The sequence below is a fragment of the Corvus kubaryi genome, unplaced genomic scaffold (assembly GCF_017639235.1).
Source record: "Corvus kubaryi isolate FWS band 111438036 unplaced genomic scaffold, C.kubaryi_AGA036_p1.0 split1-37296, whole genome shotgun sequence".
NCBI lineage: Eukaryota > Metazoa > Chordata > Aves > Passeriformes > Corvidae > Corvus > Corvus kubaryi.
This window is the reverse complement of record NW_024582075.1, coordinates 1834757-1855698: the sequence shown is the minus strand read 5'-3', so window position 1 is coordinate 1855698 and position 20942 is coordinate 1834757. Positions and strand designations below refer to the sequence as shown.

At 38.8% G+C, this 20942-nt stretch overlaps 1 protein-coding gene across 2 annotated transcripts in view; it reads left to right on the top strand.

Annotated features, from left to right (window-relative positions):
* Window positions 1-20942, top strand: part of LOC121657311 (synuclein alpha interacting protein) — an 87793-nt gene that overhangs the window by 27495 nt on the left and 39356 nt on the right. For both annotated transcript variants that reach the window (XM_042012837.1, XM_042012836.1), the window contains exons 2-3: window positions 10651-10753; window positions 19367-19439. In XM_042012837.1, the coding sequence (XP_041868771.1) occupies window positions 10697-10753; window positions 19367-19439 (130 nt within the window). In that variant the 5' untranslated portion in view covers window positions 10651-10696. The remainder of the gene's footprint in view (window positions 1-10650; window positions 10754-19366; window positions 19440-20942) is intronic.

Genomic DNA, 20942 nt, shown 5'->3' with positions numbered 1-20942 from the left:
AAATATAGCAGCATGTCACAGTGAGGAGGAGAGGATGCTGCTGCAGTGCACTCAGCACAAGCTGTACCTCTGTGTGTGGTACCTTCATAAAGCAATGCTTTTCTTGCTGGCATGAGTTGACAACTGGGTAAGTGGCTAAGCCAGACCCGATTCCACTTCAAATGCAAAATTTAGGATGTTACAAGTTGAAGTAAATCCCACCACCTGCTTTTCGTACAGTTTGTCTGGGGCTACATCTGAGGCAGCGCACTATATTTCACTCCAAACACAGAGTGTCCAGTGCAGCCACTGTCCCACTCTGGCCTCCCTTGTCAGTAGATCACTACCAACAGTGGTATTGTAAAAACAAGTTGTGATAATGGAGTAGTGTTTATTCTTACTCTGCATTCTAGTGAGGTTTTTTTCCCAGTTTTTCCCTGCTTTTACACATATATGTACATACATTATGTACAAAGGGAAGTTGTTTGATCTGGTTTTGACCTGCATGTTGATAAGTCCTAAAGCATATAGAAGGAGTTAGCTGGTCTGAAATAACTGAAGCAGTTGCCATATAAGCAAGATTGATATGAGATAAGCATATTAATTTTGCATGACTGTGGGATATTTCATATTAAGAACAACCATGTAGTACTTCAAAGGGAATAAAACCATAAATTAATCAAATACAGCCAATTAAATATTCTTCAACAGATCAGTTGACCTCTTACTTGTTTTGATCCTGTCATTAAACTTAAGCAGACAGTGTATTAGCTTTTTTACAGTGCTTGAATCGTATGCTGTGGCGGTTTTGAAATAACAGCTATAAATTTCCAACTCGTAAGGTTTCTTTTTCAAGGCTAATTGAAACAAACAACTTTGTTTTTCTAGGCCTCACTCCAGAATGCTCCAGTGCGTATTTCTGGCTGAGTGCTTGATGTCCACACTTCTTTATACTTGAATATTGATGGAATATAAAACTTTTGGGTGGAAAGAATGGGTTTTTTATAAGAAATCCGAGGTGGTTTGCAGCGAGCAGATGTCTTTCAAGTTGGGTTACAGTAAAAACAACTCTTCAGTTAGTCAGGTCACCCAGTAGCCTGAATATTAGTTTCTTTTTGTTAGGTTGCTGTGTTATTTTAGAAATCAAGGAGTAGAATCACTCTCTTTTAATACTAAGTGTTATGGTTGTTCATGAGACAACTAAATGGACCAGAATTTTAAAAAGCAAGGAGATGCTTCCAACAGCCACATAGATACTCCTTGCCTTAAGGTGGGTAACATCTTAGTCACACAGATATCAATGGCAAAGCTTGTTTGTATGTTACTGCAGCTCAGATGTCATCCTTAGGGTAACACTTGCATGAAGTTATCTGAAGTTACTCAGTGTGCTGAAAAAACCTCCAACAAACATGAGGAACTGTGTCGTAATAAGCATGCTTTTTCTTCACCCTGTGTATGCCAACATATGTTTTACAGAGTACATAGTGTCAGTCTTTGTAGAAGTTAAATATATTTGATGTTAAAATGGCTGAGATTGTGATGAATTTTCCATTAATTTCATGGAAGCAGAAGAGTAGGTGAACCATATACTATTACCTACTTCCACATGACTTCTTCAAAATCATAGAATCAGAGGGATTTTGAAAGGTCATCTAGTCTAAATCCCTTGTAATGAGCAGGGATATCTTCAACTAGATCAGGTTGCTCAGAGCCCAGTCCAGGCTGACCTTGAATACTGGCAGGGATAGTTAGCAGATGACAAGCTGTCAACTTGTTCCAGGGTTTCACCACCCATATTGCAAAAAAAATATTCCTTATGCCTAGTTTAAACTAACTATTACATTTTGTTCTATCACTACAGTCTCTACTAAAAATCTGTCCCCGTATTTCCTGTGACCCCTCTTTGAAGTATTGAAAAGCTGCAGTAAGATCTCCTTGGACCCTTCTCTTCTTCAAACTGAACACCCCTCTCTTGGCCTTTCCTTGTAGGAAAGGTGTTCCCTCCCTCTAGTTATTTTTGTGGCCCTCTTGTGGACCCACTCCAACAAGTCCTTTCCTGTGCTGAGGACCCCAGAACTGGAAACAGCACTCGAGCAGAAATCTCATGAGAGCAGAGTAGAGGGGCAGAATCCCCTCCCTTGACCTGGTGGTCACGCTTCTTTTGGTTTGGACATGTTTGGCTTTCTGGGCTGCAGAAATTGTGCACATTGTTTGTGCATCTCCCTTAAGACTCCATAGAATTTAATAGTAGAATCACAGAAGTGTAGAAAATCCCGAATCAGTAGATAAACACAAGAATCACCAAAGTCCAGCTCTGGGCCCTCCACAGGACAGCCCCAAGAATCACAATATGTGTCTGAGAGCATTGCCCAAACCCTTCTTGAGCTCTGTCAGGCTGGTGCTGTGACCACTTCCTTGGGGAGTCTGTTCAGTGCCCAGCCACTCTCTGGGTGAAGAACCTTTTCCTAATATCAAACCTAAACCTCCCCTGACAGATTTCATGCCATTCTCCTAAATCCTGTCACTGGTCAGCACAGAGACAACATCAGTGTCTGCCTCTCTACTTTCCTTCATGAGGAAACTGCAGAACTGCAGTGAGGTCTTCCCTCAGTCTTCTCCAGGCTGAACAGACCAAGCAACCTCAGCCACAACTCATATGGCTTCCTCTCAAGGCCCTTCACCATCTTCATACCTTCCCTCTGGACAATTTCTAATAGTTTTAGATCCTTCTTATATTGTGGTGCCCAAAACTTCACAGAGGCCTTAAGGTGATGTTGCCCCAGTGCAGAGCAGAGCGGGACAGTCTTGCCCTTTATATGCAACCAACATGGATGAACACATGTGCTCAGGGTCTGGGTATATGACTAGGAGAAGTTTAGTTATGTTTGACCATGAATAAATACAGTTTTTCTTACCTTACATCAGTCCTGTGTGTACACTGGCTTCCTTAGGAGCAGAACTGGTCTCAGTATTTGTGACTATTCAGGTGTATTCCACTGTAGGTGGATTATATCTGCATGTCTGGCATGCAGAGTTTTTCTGAAGTAAAATTTTATGAACAGCATCTTGTGGTCTTGGAAAATTGTTGTGCTTTGCTGAGTTCTGTCTTCCTGTCCTATCAGTGTAGCTTGTGCACTGGTAGTACTTGAGTGGTGATTAAAAGCAGTGCTTTTATTTTTACTAGCTTTAGAAGTATCATACTATTATGAATTGCTGCTGTGAACTTTAAACTCAGGAATATTTCTGAATAAATGCGATAAGGGATTAGGTAATCCTGGTTGCAGAATACATTCCTTCACTGAAATAAATCCCATAATTTTTCAGCTTCACTGTAACTTGTTTTTTTTTTCAATAAATTGTTATTTAAAATTCATCTTAACTCTTTAATATGTACTATTGCTCCTGTTGAGCCTTCCCTTTCTATTTTTGTATTTAAGATCTGACTTGATAGGTAATTTCAATGACCAGTTATAGAAAAAATGTCACATCACATAATTAGAAAAAACACTTTGGGAGATCTAGAGGGTAACAAAAATTGATTTCACAATGCAGTTCAGAGTGCATTATATTATCACAAATCCTTATATGACTTAAAAATATCAACACAGTCTAACCGTCTATCATGTTGCCATTTTATTTATGCGTGAAGTCTATGCTTGAAAAGCAAATAAACCTCAATTTGAGCTTCATTGTTACTCTTTATATTCCCGGAATCACGTTGCTTAAAAATGTATTGATTATATCCAAGTATTCCCCCTTTAGAGATAATAAAGATAATAGAAATATGAGTTAGAAGCTGAGGTCTTCTAAGAGTGCATATGTGTATACTGTTAAATTTAAACTATTACTCATACCTACATGATCATGGTAGGTCCCTTTCAACTGAACTATTCTATTCTATTCTGTTCTATTCTATTCTAATAAAACTGTATGCTTTCTATGTCTTTGATGCTTTCTCCTTGACCTCTGCATTTATCACCTGCAAAGGCACCATCTGTATTTGGTGAATAAAGATGTTGTCGTGGGGATCTTCTACAAAGTTTCAAATGTGTCCTCTTCCAGGGCCTGCTGTAGTGTATTTGTATTATGTTTATATTTAATTGAATTACTCTTGCACCAAAAAGTTAGTAGACAAAGGCGCCAGCTATACAAAAAGCCAGATAAATGTAGAGTGACCACGCAATCCCCGTCTTGAAGAACATGTAATCTTTAATAGGAGACAACACACAGCCAGGCACCAGGGAGTGTAAGAAGTGACGGGGTCGCTAGAGAAGTGGTAGTGTTAGTCCAGAGTAGCTCTGCTAGGACCCAGCAACTAAGCTTTCTTGCCTTCACTCAGCAGTCCAGTTCTCACATCCCCCAGTTATGGCAGTGCTCCTGGACATACTGTAGTGCTTTCCACACATTGTGTATTAAATAGGTGGAAGGCCAAACTAATTTTTGGTAGAACTTATGTGTTACAGTAGAATATGAGGATGGAGAAACTGAATTCAGTTTTAGGCATTTCCTAGCGTTGACGTGCCTTCCTCAACAGTAGATTTTAATTGGGTGCTGTGCTTTTCATTGCATGCTGAATAGATTTAACATAATGTAATGTTACACAGTTCTATTTGTTTGAAAGTGAAGAATTTTGGGGTTACGATCTTGGTATTTCTTAATGGTAGGGAATAAAATTCAGATGCTTACCAGATTTCAAGCATTAGTTGAAACACATACTGTGTGCTTAAATTAAAGATGTAAAGTCTTTCATTTCTGCCCACAGATCTTGTTCATCTTGAGCTACTATAGCTCCTGATGCTTAGGAAAGGACCATATGTTTATTTTGTTATCTTAGACCTATAATTGAAAAATGTAACCTTATCCCCTAATTAAAAAGCAACTGTCATGGCATTCTGGCATTTAAAGCCTAAATCTTTAATACTGACTGTGCTAAAGGAAACTTAGAAGTATTTTACATCTGATTCACTTTATATTTGATTGAAAGTTTAAGTAAATCCCCAAATATTTTGTTAAAGTAGTTTTGACATGTGGAAAATAAAATCCCATGTGGCATTTAGCAGGATTTCTATGAGTTACAACTGAAATAAAGATTTAATTGACAGCAGATCTTTTATTGTTATTTGTTCTTTGTTTTTATGTATCCATAAATAATTAAAATTATGCATTTTCAATTACTTGTTTTATTTTGATTCAATAAAGGACATTTTCCCTGTGCTCCCTCTTGGATTTAGCCTTTCACATGCTACACTGAGACTGCTCTTGTCTGTGACACTGGATCAGTTTCCTTTCAAAGCTGCTGAATTCACTACAGCCTTGTGGCAAAGGCATCACTACAAATCAGTTACGGTGTTTTGTTCCACAGTTTTACATTGAGCAATCACAACAAGAACCTGAACCTGATGTTTGCATATCTCCTGCCTGCTCTATCAGTCCCTTCATTCACTCAGTTAATTGTCTGACAGCAAATGCTCACCTATATGGCCTTGTTCTTGCCTATGAGCACTAGTATGGATTACATGATACAGTTGACATGACTCTTAAAGCATTTCTGCTGTTCCTGCATCATCTACTTCATCCTCAAAAGGCACACTGGCCCCTAGGGATTCCTGATGGTGTGACTGTTTGTTTGAGACTGTGTGGAGAGAAAAATCCCAGGCTTGATGTACCTTAGAAACGAAATCTGTGAACAATTGTAAGCATTACCTCTGTTGGTAATATGTGCCATCAATCCGGAGTGGGTTTTTAGTGTTTGCAGAAGCTGTCGGACTTGTTCCCTGCATCTAAAACTTCATTGCTACTATTATTAGTAATATTAGTATTATACTGAAAATAGCTCTTTTTGCCCCTTTTTTCCCTCATTCATCTGATTTTGTTGAAAGTTAGCAGCTGGATTTGAGCTCACGTGTCTAGTTTTAGCTGAGAAGGAAAACAACAGAGGAAATCTGTTTTGCAAAAAACGATGATTGTTGCTCATGTTTGAAAAGGAGAAGGATGAGTTTGGTTTCAAATACTACTGTCTGCTGCAATGCAGCATATGCAATATGTTATTGGACCAATAATACTACTATTACCCCATTTCTATGTAGTAATTTTTATCCTGATTTCTCCTGGTGAACTGGTTCACAAAATTGTAAAAAACCACTTTTTTCCCCTGAGTACATATGGATGATGTTTATGTGGTTTTCTTCTTTTAGATGTGAATTTTGAGAGCCAACCAGCTTTCTTTAACCTGTATAAAACACACATGTGTGTGCATATGTCTCTGCAAGTCAAATCTCCAGACAGGAAATGCCTTTTTTGGGGTTAAAATTTTGTGGAATATTCAATTACTAGCTTCCAAAATGCAGTTAGGAACATTTATAGGTTAAATGTCAAGCATTTCTGCTGACAAGCTAGAGACAGTCATCTGTATTGCTTTGATATTGGTGCTGGAAAAACATTATTCATCTCATGTCAGCCGCTGCTGGCAGTTGCAATTTTGGTTGCAATTATTTCTACCTTGAATTTAACCAGTTGTGCTTATGATCTTCCTGTGGATCCTATTTAGATTGTTTGTGCTTCTGGTGGTGTGCTGGATTCAGCTGTTGCAAAGCTCTCAAAATAGTCACAGCTCTGAGTACTATCCTTACCATATGGTTTGCATTACGCATGGTGGAGTTCTACTGTATTAAATTGTATCCAAAAAGCACACCTTTTGTGTAAAACTCCAAGTATAGTCATGAGAAATCTTATTTGTTCATAGTAATTGTCTTGAGGTGCTGTCCAGTTTTACTTCATTAAGAAGAAAACCAAAATCGTGTAGCGAAGAGAATACATTAATCTCTTGCCCTTTCTTTTCATAGAACTGAACACTATTTTCAGAAAGTTTTCCATAGAGAAAATGTCTTTGTTTAGGTTATTAACTTTCTCTTCAGCCTTTGTGCATTTCATAGTCTTTAAGTTTTGAAAAGACAGAAGATAATATTTTGGGGAAGTTATGATGCAGGACTGTGGACTGACTTCATGGGTTTTTTACATCACTAGGTGGAATGAATATCCTTCTGGCAGCTGTGCATGGATACAGCACTTTTTTTTTGCTTCAATGGCTTCCAATTTAGAGCGAAAAAATAAGTTTGAAAGGTTGAGATCTTTCTGTTCAAAAATCTTGAGATATGTGGTAACCAGGAATAATAGTTATTTTACTGAAGTGATGGAGTTTTTTCTACTGGAGTTTTTTTTACTGGAGTTTTTATTAACTGAATAATTTTATTAAGTGGATAATTAAATTTTGCTTTAAAAATTATTTCAAAATTTTATTTAAAAAAAATTTATAATTTAATTGTAACTGAATAATTTCAGTTTTAGTTGAAAATAAAAACTCTGGGTCACTTCTTGATTCTTCCTTATGTGACATGTTTAAAGTAGCTTTATTTATCTCTTCTGTTGATTTTTAAATATAATGAGTGGGCAGCTTTTAATCCATTTAATTCTAGTGAAAAACTGAAATTCATGGAAGCTTTGGTTTGTTTTCAGACTACTTGTATTTTATATGGTCCATGTATGTTTTTAACCTTTAAACTTAGATTTTAATGCTTATTCTTGCTTCATACGTTTATCACCTTATGTAGTAACAGAGTCCTTTAATTTGATAGGGTAGTACATACAGAATCATACAACCATACAAAAATATTCTGAGTTTGAAGGGGACCACAAGGATCATCAAATCCAGCTTCTGGCCCTACACAGAAAGCCCCAAGAGTCACATCATGTGTCTGAGCGCATTGACCAAATAAACCTTGAACTCTGTCAGGCTTCATGCTGAGACCTGTTCCCTGGGAAACTTGTTCCAGTGCCCAACCACTCTCTGGTGGCTGGTAAAAGTCAGCATTTGTCTGACTTCAAAAACTGACCATAAGTTGATTTGAGCTGGTCTCAATAGTCACAGTGATAGACTGACAGCTAGTCTCAACTTTTGTAGAGGGAGGTCACAAGTCCTGCCTGCAAACTGCGTCTGCATGGTCTCCATTCTCCACAGGCTCATAGGTTTTGCAAGGAGCCTGCTCCAGCATGGACTTCACGTGGGATCACAGCCTTTGGGTCCCCCACAGGCTTCTCCATGGACCTCCATGGGCTGTAGGGGCACAGCTGCCTCACCATGCTCTTCACGATGGGCTGCAGGGGAGTCCCAGCTCTGGCACCTGGAGTGTTTTGTCCCCCTCCTTCACTGACCTTGGTGTCTGCAGGGCAGTTGCTCTCATATGTTCTCACTCCTCTCTCCTGGCTGCTGGTGCACAGTAACTTTTTCACTTTCCTAAATCTCTTACCCCATAGGTGCAACCACCATCACTGAGGGGCTCAGCTCTGGTCAGCAATGGGTCTGTCTTGGAGTCATCTGGCACTGGCTCCATCAGACACAGCGGAAGCTTCTAACATCTTCTCTCAGAAGCCAACCCTATAACTCTCCCACTACCAAAACCTTGCCTTGCCAACCACTGCAATTCATATTGGCAATGCACTTTGTTACAAGTAAGCTGTAATGTCTCCCAAATACATAAATGTTTAAAAAATATACTGAAATTTTTTGTTTCTGTTAAGGAAAATCTGTAGTGCAGAAATTTGTGGACTTGAATGTGTCATGCCTTTGCACAATAGCTATTTCCTTTCATTGTCAGGCTTTTGTCTGATTTTACTGGTTCCCTCTGAGAATAAACTTAGCATTTGGGAATGTGCAAAGTAAAAAGCTTCTGATGAGTTTCACAATGCAGACACTTCCAGTTTTACCTTTCTGCAGCCTTCTCTTTTCCCACTGCTTCACTCAAGTCTAAGAGTCACAATGAGGGCAAATTATAGGTAGCCAAGGTTGTTCTTACATGCTGCTGTCCTCCAGTGTCACCACACAACTGCTTGGAGGATAGAAGTGAGAAAACCCTTGGGCTGAGATCAAGACAGTTTAGTAGGGAAAGCAAAAGCTGTGCATGCAAGCAGAGCAAAACAAGGAATTAATTCACCATTTCACATGGGCAGGCAGGTGTTTGGCCATCTCCAGGAGAGCAGGACCCCATCATGCATAATACTGACCTGGGAAGACACAAACTCCATCACTCCAAACACTCCCCTTTTTCCTTCTTCCAGCTTTATATGCAGATCATGATGTCATCTTTTGTGGAATATCCCATTGAGTCAATTGAGATCAGCTCTCCTGGCTATCTCAACTGCTTTTGCATCCCCAGCTTGCTCACAGGTGGGGAGGAGTAAGGAGCAGAAAAGTCTTTGGCTCTGTGTAAGCCTGCTCAGCAGTAATGAAAACATCCCTGAATTATCAACTCTGTTTCCAGCACAAATCCCAATCCCAGCCCTACAGTATCTACTGTAAAAAAAATTAACTCCATCCCAGCCAAAACCAGAACATTCACTTAATGAGAAAATTATGCTGACAGTGCTTCAGTAACTCAGTGAGAAACAAAAATTTGCTTTTCCAGCTATTTCAGCATAATACTGGAGTTTTCCCTACTCTAATAGCTTCTCAAGAACAGGTGTGTTAAGGTCAGCTTTTTGCTTGAATAGCATGTTATTAGGGAGATTAATTACTGAAGTTTTGTTTGCCAGTGACACTTGCAGAAAAGTGTTTTTTTCAGACCTCGTATCCTAGGACATTTTTAAAGGCATGTGAATATTTCACACAGTGATTTTATTTCGGTGTACACAGCTGATTTCATTATTCATAAACATATTTCTTGGCAGTTGTCATATGAATAAATTGTGTTTGTGTTATTTTTTTCCCTTAAGGTGTTTTCTTTTGTTATGTACATGTACTGGAGGATTTAATTTTCTTCTATAATAATACTTATTCCTTATGTAATGCCTCACATTATTTGAAAATGCATTGTGCTTTCGTTGTTCAGCTTCCTTTAAAGTACCTTCCTTTTCTACTTCTACTTCTGTTGCACTTACCTGTAGTGATAACACACAACTTCATTCTAGCTAGGATTGACAATGAGGGGTTTATTGTCTTTGATCTTCTCGTTGTTGAAGCTTCAATTTATTCAGATCTAATATTGACTTTTCCAGCCAAATTTCTTGCTTTGCAAGAGAATTTGTTCTTTTTGTCTTGCTGTAGGAAAATGGTTAATTCCCCTGATAATTAGTGCACATAATATAATTCTGGCACTGCATTCGGTTTCGTTCTGGGGGATGTGCACTCACAGCTTGAGGGGTGGTAAACCATTAATCTCTAAAGCACTGGCTGCATTGTGTGTTAGACTGCTTGTAAGCAGAGATAAGGTGTGATAGGATTTTGTTGTCTGTGCACAGCAGGATTCTCAGTTCTTTTCTGCCATCTTGGGCAGAGGATAACAGGAGTTGCTGTGGGTAAATGTCTCATCCTTAAGACACCACACATCATTAACACAACTATGCAAGGTCATGAGGATGTTCAACAGCTTAGGTCTTTATACCTGTATTGAATTTCTGGAGGGACTGAGTGATGCTGAATAAAGTATTTTTGACTTCTACTTCAAGTAGTACTTAGGTGTTCTCCCAAACAACTGAAATGTCTTCTTCACAATATGTGGAGTAGAGGTGGCAAATGATACTGATTCAAGTTAAATATTTCAGTAATCTAGCAACTATATGAAATCACTTCTGTGTGGTTTTGGCTCTCTAAAGGCAATCCATTTCTGTTTTCTTAATTAGGTCTTTACTAATGTGCTGACTCACCCAAAATGTCCATAGAAGAATAATGGAAGCCCCTGAATACCTTGATTTGGATGAAATAGATTTTAGTGATGATATATCGGTAAGTACAAGCTTATTTTATTTGTTCAAGTTGAGACAACCTTAGATATCTAAGTCCTCATGTAAAAAGCAGCACTGTTCCTTTTATTTTATGTAGAGGAATGTTTAGATAGGTTGAATTTAGAAGTCAAGATCAGATGTTTTGTAAAGGAAATCTCTCTAATAAGCTTGGAATGAAAACTTGATTCCTCTCCTTCAGGTAATAAAAATTACTTGCAAATCAAATTACTAAATTAGTTTCATTTCTGGACTGCTTCTCTCCTGTATTGTCCTGAATGAACTATATGTGCTGTAGACCTAGCCTTAGACACCAAAATTTTATCTTTAATTGAATGTATTTCAGTTGTAAAAAACCTGCTTCTCTCACCTCTGCCCTTTTCACCAGTAGCCATTTCCCAGTACAGCAGTATTTTATGAATAGGTGTGATGTGATAGAGTACAGAAAGCGATAGAAAGACTTCCAGGGATTCATAGGCAGCACTGATCTTTAGTGTCACAAAAAAACAACTGCACCTGTAATTGCAAGAAAAAATACTGTGTTACTGTGTTGCTGTGTTGCTGTCTACATTGTTAGTGTTCTTATAGGAGGCACTGATACTGTGTATTTCTCTATTATTCACAGTACTAGTACTACTGCCAGTGTTTCTGCTTTTTGTGCAATTGAGTTGTTCATATATTTAATGTTCTATCAAAAATAAACTTGAATACAAAAATTGAATCTCCTGTAAGAGAATTTATAAATTCAATTTTTAGATGAAAGTATGCCACCATCTCTTTCCACATGTTTCATAGTTTTATAGTTTAATTTTTTTTTTTAATACGAAGGGCCTGGTTTTCCCGTTAGCATTTGGGACTTTTGATTCATTTTAAAACATTCCAGATGCTTTATTCACTGACAAATTCCTTTTGAAGGGAATTTTTTTTCTACCTATTGTACTGTTGAATTTTTATTAAAGCAGAATATGGCAAATGCCCAAAATATTACAAGACAATGAGCCAATCTTGAGTGAATACCTTATTATGGGCAACTTTCTTTTTATTACTGTTATATGCTAAATTATTTCCTGGTATCTGTTTCTTTACTCAGTTTTGTAAAACTGTAAAACATAATAGATGTAACCTTTCCATGTCCCTCCCATTGTGGCTGTTGCTGCATACTGGTGGGTTAGGTTACTCACTTTTCTGCTGAACAGCTCAGGCTGCCTGCTTTAATAGCCTGTTCTTTCAGTGGAAGCTGAACATTGAGTAAAAAACATCACAAATGATTGAGGTAGCAGTTTTACTCCCTGCTTTAGCAGGGAAGAGAACAAAGGATTTGTTGCCAGAACCCAGATCAACAAGAGAATTCATGGTTACTCTAGTGCTCTACTCATATCTCATCATACACAGTTTAGAAATACCTGACCTTCACATTTTATCATTAGCCTGCTCTGGTAAGAGCAGCTGCATAGCATCTGTATTAGCAAATTATATTATTCCTGCTAGCCCTCTGGTTCTAATCCAGTGCAGAAAACTGACTGATAATATAGGCAGCAAGAAGGCTGTTAAAATGATGCACTTACAAATGTACCTCTGTTAGAAAGCCACTGTTTGCAGACCAGACCCATGTAGTCCATTTCAGCAAAACTGACCAAAATGTAATAGTCAAAAAGATAGACAGAAAGACAGGAATTTGTTTTAAAAGGCAAATATATATGTAAGTCAGGGAAAGGGGTGGGGGGAGTTTGGGTTTTTGGGTTTTTTTCCTTTGCTTTTTTTTTTTTATGTTGCATTTGTACATGAGAACAGGAAATGGTACATTTCTCCAATATCACAGAATCATAGAATGGTTTTGGTTGGGAGGGACCTTCAAAGGTCATTCAGTTCCAATCTCCCTCTCATAGGTAGATCAGGTAGCTCCAAGGCTCATTGTGATGGGTTGACATTGACTGGTCACCAGGTGGCCACCAAGCCACTCTTGTTACTCCCACTCCATCAAGAAGCTTGTGCTTTAAGGAGAGGAACACCACTCAGCAATTACTGTCATGGGCAAAAAAGCCTCCTCTTGGTGAAATTAATTTATTGCCAATCAAACAGCACAGGATAATGAGAAACAAGGAAAAATCTAAAAGTACCTTCCCCTCCCCCCCCCGCCTTTTCTCAGTCTCAGCTTCACTCTGGAGTTCTCTGCCTTGCCACCTCGGTAAGTGCAGGGGGATAGGGGAGGATGGGGTTTGCATTCAGGTTATTACAGAGTGTCTCTGCCATTCCCTCCTCCTCATCCTCTTCATGCCTGTACCAGCACGGGGTCCCACCGACTGCAGACAGTCCTCTGTGACCTTCTCCAGTGTGAGTCTTTCCCACAGGCTGCGGTTCTTCATGGACTGCACCAGCATGCGTCCTTTCCATGAGATACAGTCCTTCAGGAAGAGACTGCTCTGGCATGGGTCTCAGAGAGGGACACTGTTCCTGACAGAAAACCTGCTCCTATGTGGATTCCTCTCCACAGGCATTAGTTCTTGCCAAGAGCCTGCTCCAGCACTGTCTTTCGACAGGCTGCAGGTTTCTTCAGGGCACATCCACACACTCCAGTGTGAGGTTCTCTGTGGGCTGAAGGCTGGATATCTGCTCCTGTGACTGTAGGTGAACTCTGCTCCAGCACCTGGAACACTGCCTTCCCCTATTTCTTCACTGACGTTGGTGTCTCACATTTTTTTATTCCTCTCTCCCAGCTGCTGTTATGTAATGTTTTTTCCCTTTCTTAAACTGGTTATCCCAGAGGCGCTACCAATATCTCTGAGGGGCTCAGCTTTTGCCAGTGGCCAGTCCCACATGGGGACAGCCCCTGCTCTTAGTTTGCCACATAAACCAAATACAATCATGTGGGGTGGGCATCCACAACTTCTCTGGGCAACCTGTTGCAGTATCTGACTACCGCCATGGTAAAAAAATAGCTTTGTTGTAGTCAATCTAAATTGATGTTCTTTCATTTGCCCCTTGTCCTGTCACTACAGGCCCTGGAAAACAGTCTTTCTCTATTTTTCTCATAAGCCTTTTTAATGTATTGGAAGGCCATAAGAAAGTCTCCCTGCAGCCTCCTGTTCTCCAGGATGAAGAACCCCAACTCTCTCAGCCTTACTTCACAGAAGAGGTATTCCAGCCCCCTGGCTGTTTTCATGGTCTTCTTCTGGGCCACTGAACAGGTCCATGTCTTTTTTGCCCCAGCAACTCCTGAGATGGAGGCAGTACTCCTGGTGGACTCTCACAGGAATTAAGTCTGGGGGAGAATCACCTCCCTCACCCTGTTGGCCAGGCTTTTTGTGCAGCAGGATACAATTGGTTTTCTGGTCTGCAAGTGAGCATTGCCAGTTAATGTAAAATTGTTCATCCTCCAGTATGCCAAGTCCTTTTCTGCAGGGCTACTCTCTGTAACCAAGTCTGTATGGATACTGGGCATTGCTCTGACACATGGACAGGATCTTGATCTTGTTGAACTTTATGAGGTTCGCATGGGCTCACACCACAACCCTTCCCAAGGTCCCTCTGGATGGCATTCCTTCCTCCTTCCCAAGGTCCTTCTGGATGGCGTTCCATCCCTCCAGCAAATCAACCACACTACTCAGCTTGGTGTCATGTGAAAATTTGCTAAGGGTGCACCTGATCCCATTGTCAATGTCCTTTGACAAAGATTTTAAATACTATTGGTTGCAGTATGCATCCTTGAGGGACACCACTCATTTTTGGGTCTCACTTGGAAACTGAGCTGTTGATTGTAACTTGTTGGACATGGCCAACTCCTTGTACACATATCCATCAAAGCTGTATCTCTCCAAATTAGAGGCGAGGAGGTAGCACTTGGATACAGTGTGCCAAAGGCCTTACAGAAGCTGAGGCAGATGACATCCATAGCTCTTGTCACTCCATTGTAGGAGGCCCCTGTCTTAGTCAGGCACAATTTTCCCGTTGTGGAGCCATGCTAGCTATCTCTAATCACCTCTCTGCCATCCATATGTTTCAGCATAATTTCCACGGGGATCTGTTCCATGCTCTTACTGGGCGCTGAGGCATGGCTGACCTGCTAGTAGTTCCTGAGGCTCTTCTTTTTATCCTTGTTAAAAATCAGTGTGATACTCACTTTTATCCAGTTATTGGAGACTGACTGCTATGACTTTTAAAATGTTATTGAGGGTGGCTTAGCAGCTACATCTCAGCAGCAACTCCATCAGGGCTCTGGAATGCAAATATGATGCATTTAGAAGATCTAAATGGTACAGTATATTTGTCTGTATTTCAGACAGCAGAATAGGTTTCTGGGTCTCTTGTTTATGTTAAACAAAAATAATATTCTGTCTGCAGTGACATTAAGCAACCCAGCTGAATATTTTCATTTATTTCTTCATGAACAACTGCTCCCAGAAAGGAAGGGGGGAAAAAAAAAAAAGACCTTTAAGTTGCATTAAATGATAGACAAATTATCAAATGTATGTTTTTACACTTTCACCTTTTTCCTATTTCTCCTGATTTTCACTGTAGATTTATTCTTGCTCTGAAGTTTTATGCTGTTGGTATAGTTGCCTGAGGGGTTCCTAACTCTTTGATTGGAGTGCAGGATTTATATTGCACTGGCAAATTGAGCAACTATTGCAACTATTTTATTTTTTGGTTTACAGAAATAATACAAAATAACCTCATTTTGTACCTCTAACAGTGTTAGTGTTTATGTAGGTCCCCTTTGAAGCTAAAAGGAAGAATAACATATCAAGTGTCTATATAAGATGCTATCAACAACACATAGCAAAAGTTAACCAGTGCTCCAAAGATGCTCATCCTAGCTGTAAGAAAGACATTTATTTTGGGGAGGTGATATTTCCCACATGCACAGTACCAGTCTAATCTCTTTCCTTCTCTGTTTTTTGTTTGGAAGCTGCTTAAATTGTCACTACTATTGAGAAAAATCTTCCTGCGACATCAGGCCAAGTATTGTTCCTTTACTTTTTCTCAATATAGCTTGCTACTCCCAAATAAATGTCTCAGAAAGATGGTGGCATTACACAGTTAATAAATTAATAAGAAAATAAATTGTTGTAAAGTTACTAATTTAATAGGTTTTTAGTATCAGTGAAACATTTTGTTTTCCACTATAGCAAATAAACTGAAATGAGACTGCTAAACTGTCTACTTGGAAACACTTGGAAAAAAATTAGCTGTAGGAAGGTGGAGGTGCCTGTTTTCAGTAACAAAATGGAAACAAAGAGCTGTGAATTTAAGAGCAGGACAAAGTCATTGGTGACTTGATCCAGTGGCGGTAAATGATTTGAGTTCTGATACTGCAAAAAGTAGGAGTTGGCCGTGGTGCTTCATGCTTTTGGAGGTGTCATGGTTATGCTAATATGGTCTGAGAGTCACGCTATGCATACAACTTTGCACTTTGACTCCATTTAGGATACAACAGAATGTTGAAAAGTAACTTCTGTTTCTTAATTTACTTGGGTTTTTTACTGTTTTGTATATATTTCTCTGCTACTACTCACAATCAGTTATTTCTTCTTTCTGTTACTTCTTGGACACAAGTGCATCTGCAAGTGGTGGACAAGTGGCACAGAGCAGAGCAGCCCTATTAAAGACACTTTTAAACATTAAAACCACTTTTTCTCCTGTGTTTTATTTAAAATTTGTTGCATTAAAATTTGAAAACCATGTGAAATTTAAAAGGTTAACATTGTCATTAATTCAGATTCTGTAGTGCAGTGTTACATAACGAACAAATGTACTGTATTGTGAGGGAAGCCCCATTTTTCCCTGAATTAGCAGTGCCTGTTGAAAAAAGCTGGGAATATCTTGCATTTGCTTGTTACTGCTTCTTGTCTCATCTGCTGTTGATACTGCTCTTCCATCTTACAAAGTTATTTAGGGGTTTATTAGAATTCATTGTTTTGGGTTGGACATAGGCAGGCATTAAATGCAGGAAAAGAACCCAGACCTCAAACAGTAATCAAAAATTCCATTACATGTATTACCTTAGGAACAAGCCCTTAGTTTGTTACTGAATGTCACCATCAACCACGACAGACTTTAATTAAATACCAAAGATCCCAGTAAGCATTGACTAACGAAGTGACATGATGTGCTCAGCTCTTACATTGTCAGTTATGCCCTTGGGCATGGCCCCCAACTCTGGCTGATGTGATTACTCCACTGGTGAAATGCAAGAAGTGGTGTTTAATTTTGTATGCAAAAAAAATTGAAATGATTGAATGACGAGTTGGAAGTAATTAATTTTAAATGCTGTTAAATAAACATTAAGTCTAAAATTCTGTTTCAGGGAAGGGTTGCAATCTGAGCCTCTTTTCATGTCCTGTGTAACCTTGAAATTTATGGTTGAAGAAAAGCTAGAAAATAGTACTGATGATTAGAACTGGAGCTAGAGTATGCAGTAAATCAGTTCTAGTGGGAGGAGCTGGGAATGGATTGTTTTCATGGTTGGGAAAAGTCCACTTGAAAAAGTAATTTTTGTTGCTTCCTGGACCAAAAGCTGGTTCTTTACATTTTTGCACAAAATACAGAAGGCAGAAAAGTAGATTTGCAGACATCTTTTTAAAGATAGAGGTAAGTGGGAGGAAATCTGTTAATGAAATCAAAGCAATATTATTAAAATGCATAATAAAGTTATAAACATTTAATAGATTTTTGGCAGTGGGACAAGGTAACTGAATACATTTTAAAGCAATGTTGAAACAGAAAAAAATCTATTCTTCCAAGAAAGAACAGAAAAAAGACAAAAAGAAAGATAGCTTTCTGTTTTTGAAGTTGCTTGACAAAACACATAGCAATAGAATACAAAAGGCCTCTTTCTAATTGAATTACAAACTGTGTAATAGTTTAAACTGCAACAGCTGGTCTTACGAAGCTACCATATTCCTTGGAGACATGCTCCTTGGATTCTTTTAAGAATCTTACTAGACCAGTTCAACATTGCATTCTAAGTCTTTGTGCTGAAATAGCAAGATGTATAGCAAAACAGCTCAGGCTTTATTAAACAATAACTAAAGTGAAGTGCAGCACATGGTGTTTGTCCATGTCTGTGTTTAAGTTGTATTAATTTTTCTTTAGTAGCATCCTTCTCCCTGTCTCTGCTCTGTTCTATTTTGCTTTGGGCTGTCACATCCTGAAGCAGTCACAGCCTCATAGACAACCCCTTGTTTAATGGGGATTGGAATCACTGGGTAGATCTGGAGTGCTGCTACACATTTTAATTAATAAGTTCAGTGTTGATCCTGGTAATACTTATGAGGGTTTCTTCTTGAGACTGAGGTTTCTCAATCCCTGATGAATTAGGTTGGCAAGGAAAAAAGTAAGGCCTGGGAGGTTTTCTAGGCTTCATGAAGTAACTACAGTCATTTGAGTAACAGTCTTAAACTCACACCAGAGAAGTAAATTACTCTGCAATTGGTCACATGAGCTTGAATTTAGATTATTTAGAAAGAGATGGCCAGCTGTGCTTTAGGAACACATCAAACACTGAATGAGAAACTGTCAGCAAAAACCAGAACAACGTATCACCGTTTTTTTTGTGTGTGGAAAGTTCATATGGTTTTATATGTAGTTGTTTTTCTTCATTGGTCAACAGCAAACTAAATATATAACTAAAAATATCTGTTCCTTTGAAAACATATGGTGTTTATGTATTCTGAGAAAAATTTCAGTTGTGCTAATCCTAAATGCCTTTTTTCTGTTTTAGTTTCCAAAATACTGTTTTTAATAGTATAAGCAAAGTAATTGATATTTCTTTCACAGACATAATGATTTTCATTTGTTTAAGTGGAGATTCCTGTAATATTTAAGCATTTGATTAAGGAAGACTTGCTATAAAGCAACTGCATATCAGAATGTATGGTTTTATAACACTGGATCTTGTGTCTTTCCAAAGGTATTCCACAAGTTTATAAAGATAAAATTTCTGTTTAGTAAAATACCTGTGGCACCTGTGATGTTTTTTCCTGTTTTTAAATTGCTAACTCAGAGAATAACATGCTGATTCATATCAGATGTGTTTTGTCATATCAAAATAATAATACAAATTTGCTTTAGTAAAGCCCACGTTAGAGAAACAAGCCTGTCATCTGATATGTGTGGATACACACACCCCTCTCTGATATCAGATCTTTACAGCACAAATATTCTGCATCTCTTTTACGTACTGGTTTGTGACAGCTCAGATTCTAATTTTTAAACATGATGATTGTTGTAGTGCAATCACCATAATAGATGCACAGGTGGGCAAAGTGAGACCCTTGAGGTTTATGGTGAAGCCTGGATGTGTTCTGATTTCCAATGTATCTCACGTTGTGTTGAATTGTGTTTGTGCCTTGAATAGTGGTGACCTGCAGGAAGAAAAAATCTGAGGTGAGGAGGTGCTTTGCTCTAACTTTGAAAGTGTGTTTTGTATGCCTCAAGGTGGGAAACAACAGCAGGTGCCATCTGCTTTTTTCATGCAACCAAAGAAGACAATCAGACTGCCAGAAGTACCCTTGGTCTGTAGATTTTGTTAGTATCCGTGACATTTGAACCTCTTGAAAATCTTACTTTTTATCTTTTTTAATTACTACCTCTATACATTTTTTTTCCTTTTTTACAGTATTCTGTAACTTCTCTCAAGACCATCCCAGAATTATGTAGAAGGTGTGATTCACAAAATGAAGACAGATCAGGTATGATGCCCACTTCTGTCCACCCATAATTTTCTAGGCTTTTTTAAATCATGCACAATTTGGCAACAATAGCTTCTTGGCAGTGTCCTGCTGTTTTGTTTTTTCTCATTTCTGTACAGTGTTCTGGAAACATGAGTTTCTTTTTTTCAACAGATGTTAGTTCATTAGAAGGAAAGAAAGTTCCAAAAAAGGATTTGGCTGCATGCAGATAAATGTAGGGCTTCATCTCAGGAGCTCCAAACCACAGTATGTGCAACAATTTACTTGAAAACCCGAGAAACCATTGGTGACAAGACGTAATAATGTAGGCGCCAATGAAAAAATGTTGGATACATTTACTACCCATATGGCCACGACCAGTCTGAGGGATTATGTTTTGCCAGAGTCTGAAACTGTATCAAGGATGCTACATGATAGAATCTACTCTAAGGCGTACTGTAATAGTTAAGATTAAAGCTGAGTTTTTTAGTTTAATAGTGTAAACTAAATGAAGAATCATGGCATATAGATGAGAAGCAGCTGGAGACCTTCCCCCTGCCCCTGACAAAAAGTGCATTCAGTGTTGTTTTTCAATCTGTAAATCAGATTAATCCTCTTTTATTTTTCTCTTCCTGATGGAGGAGAAATGAATTGGTAAGAGAAGCATTTTTGTTGAGCTATGAAAAGTTTATTGTGCTTTTTGATCTTTTAATTGAACTTTTGTTAATGTTGTTTCATCAAGTACTTTTATAACAGAAACAGGAGATCTGGAATTCATGGGGTGATAGAAGGACTTCAGAGCCATGCTATACTTCAGTAACTTTTATTTCTATATTTCCTTTCAGACTTCTTAAAATTTCTAGTGTGTTTAACTTGAGTTGAAATTTTCTGATTGCTACTTCTTCTAACAGAGTCATTAAAGGCCAGGTCATCACATGCCACTGTCCTTGGCAATAAAGAGAAACAAAACTTTCCTTACCATATTTGCTTGCAAGTTACTGCCCACAGAGGGTATAGCAGTGATTGCACACACAGCATTACTTGTTACGAGCAAAAGCAGGGGAGAAGTGTAAAAGGTGAAGACTCCACTCCATTTGCCCTATCTCATTCTACCCCAGTCTCCCCCTGTCCTCCCCCATGCTCCACTCCATATTCCCCTCATTCTTCCCATCCTGCCCCATTACACCCTTTTATCCTTCCCCTGCCTCATTCCTATCCCTTTTCTTCTCTGTCCTTCCTACCATTTTGCTGGTTCTTCCCTACTCCCTCATCCCTTGCGTTCTACCAACTTCCCTTTTGTCCCAACTCCTTCCCTTCTTCTTACCCATTCTTACTCCCATTCTCCCTACTCTCTCCCCATTTTCCTATTGTCACACCATTTCTCCACACTATTCTTCTCTCATTCTTCTCTCATTCCTCCTACCTCCTCCTCTCCTCTTTCCTCTTTTTCGCACACTTCTTCCCTCTTCTGCTCCTCATGCTTCCCTGCCATTCTCCATAGCATTTAATCTGTCATTGCTCCCC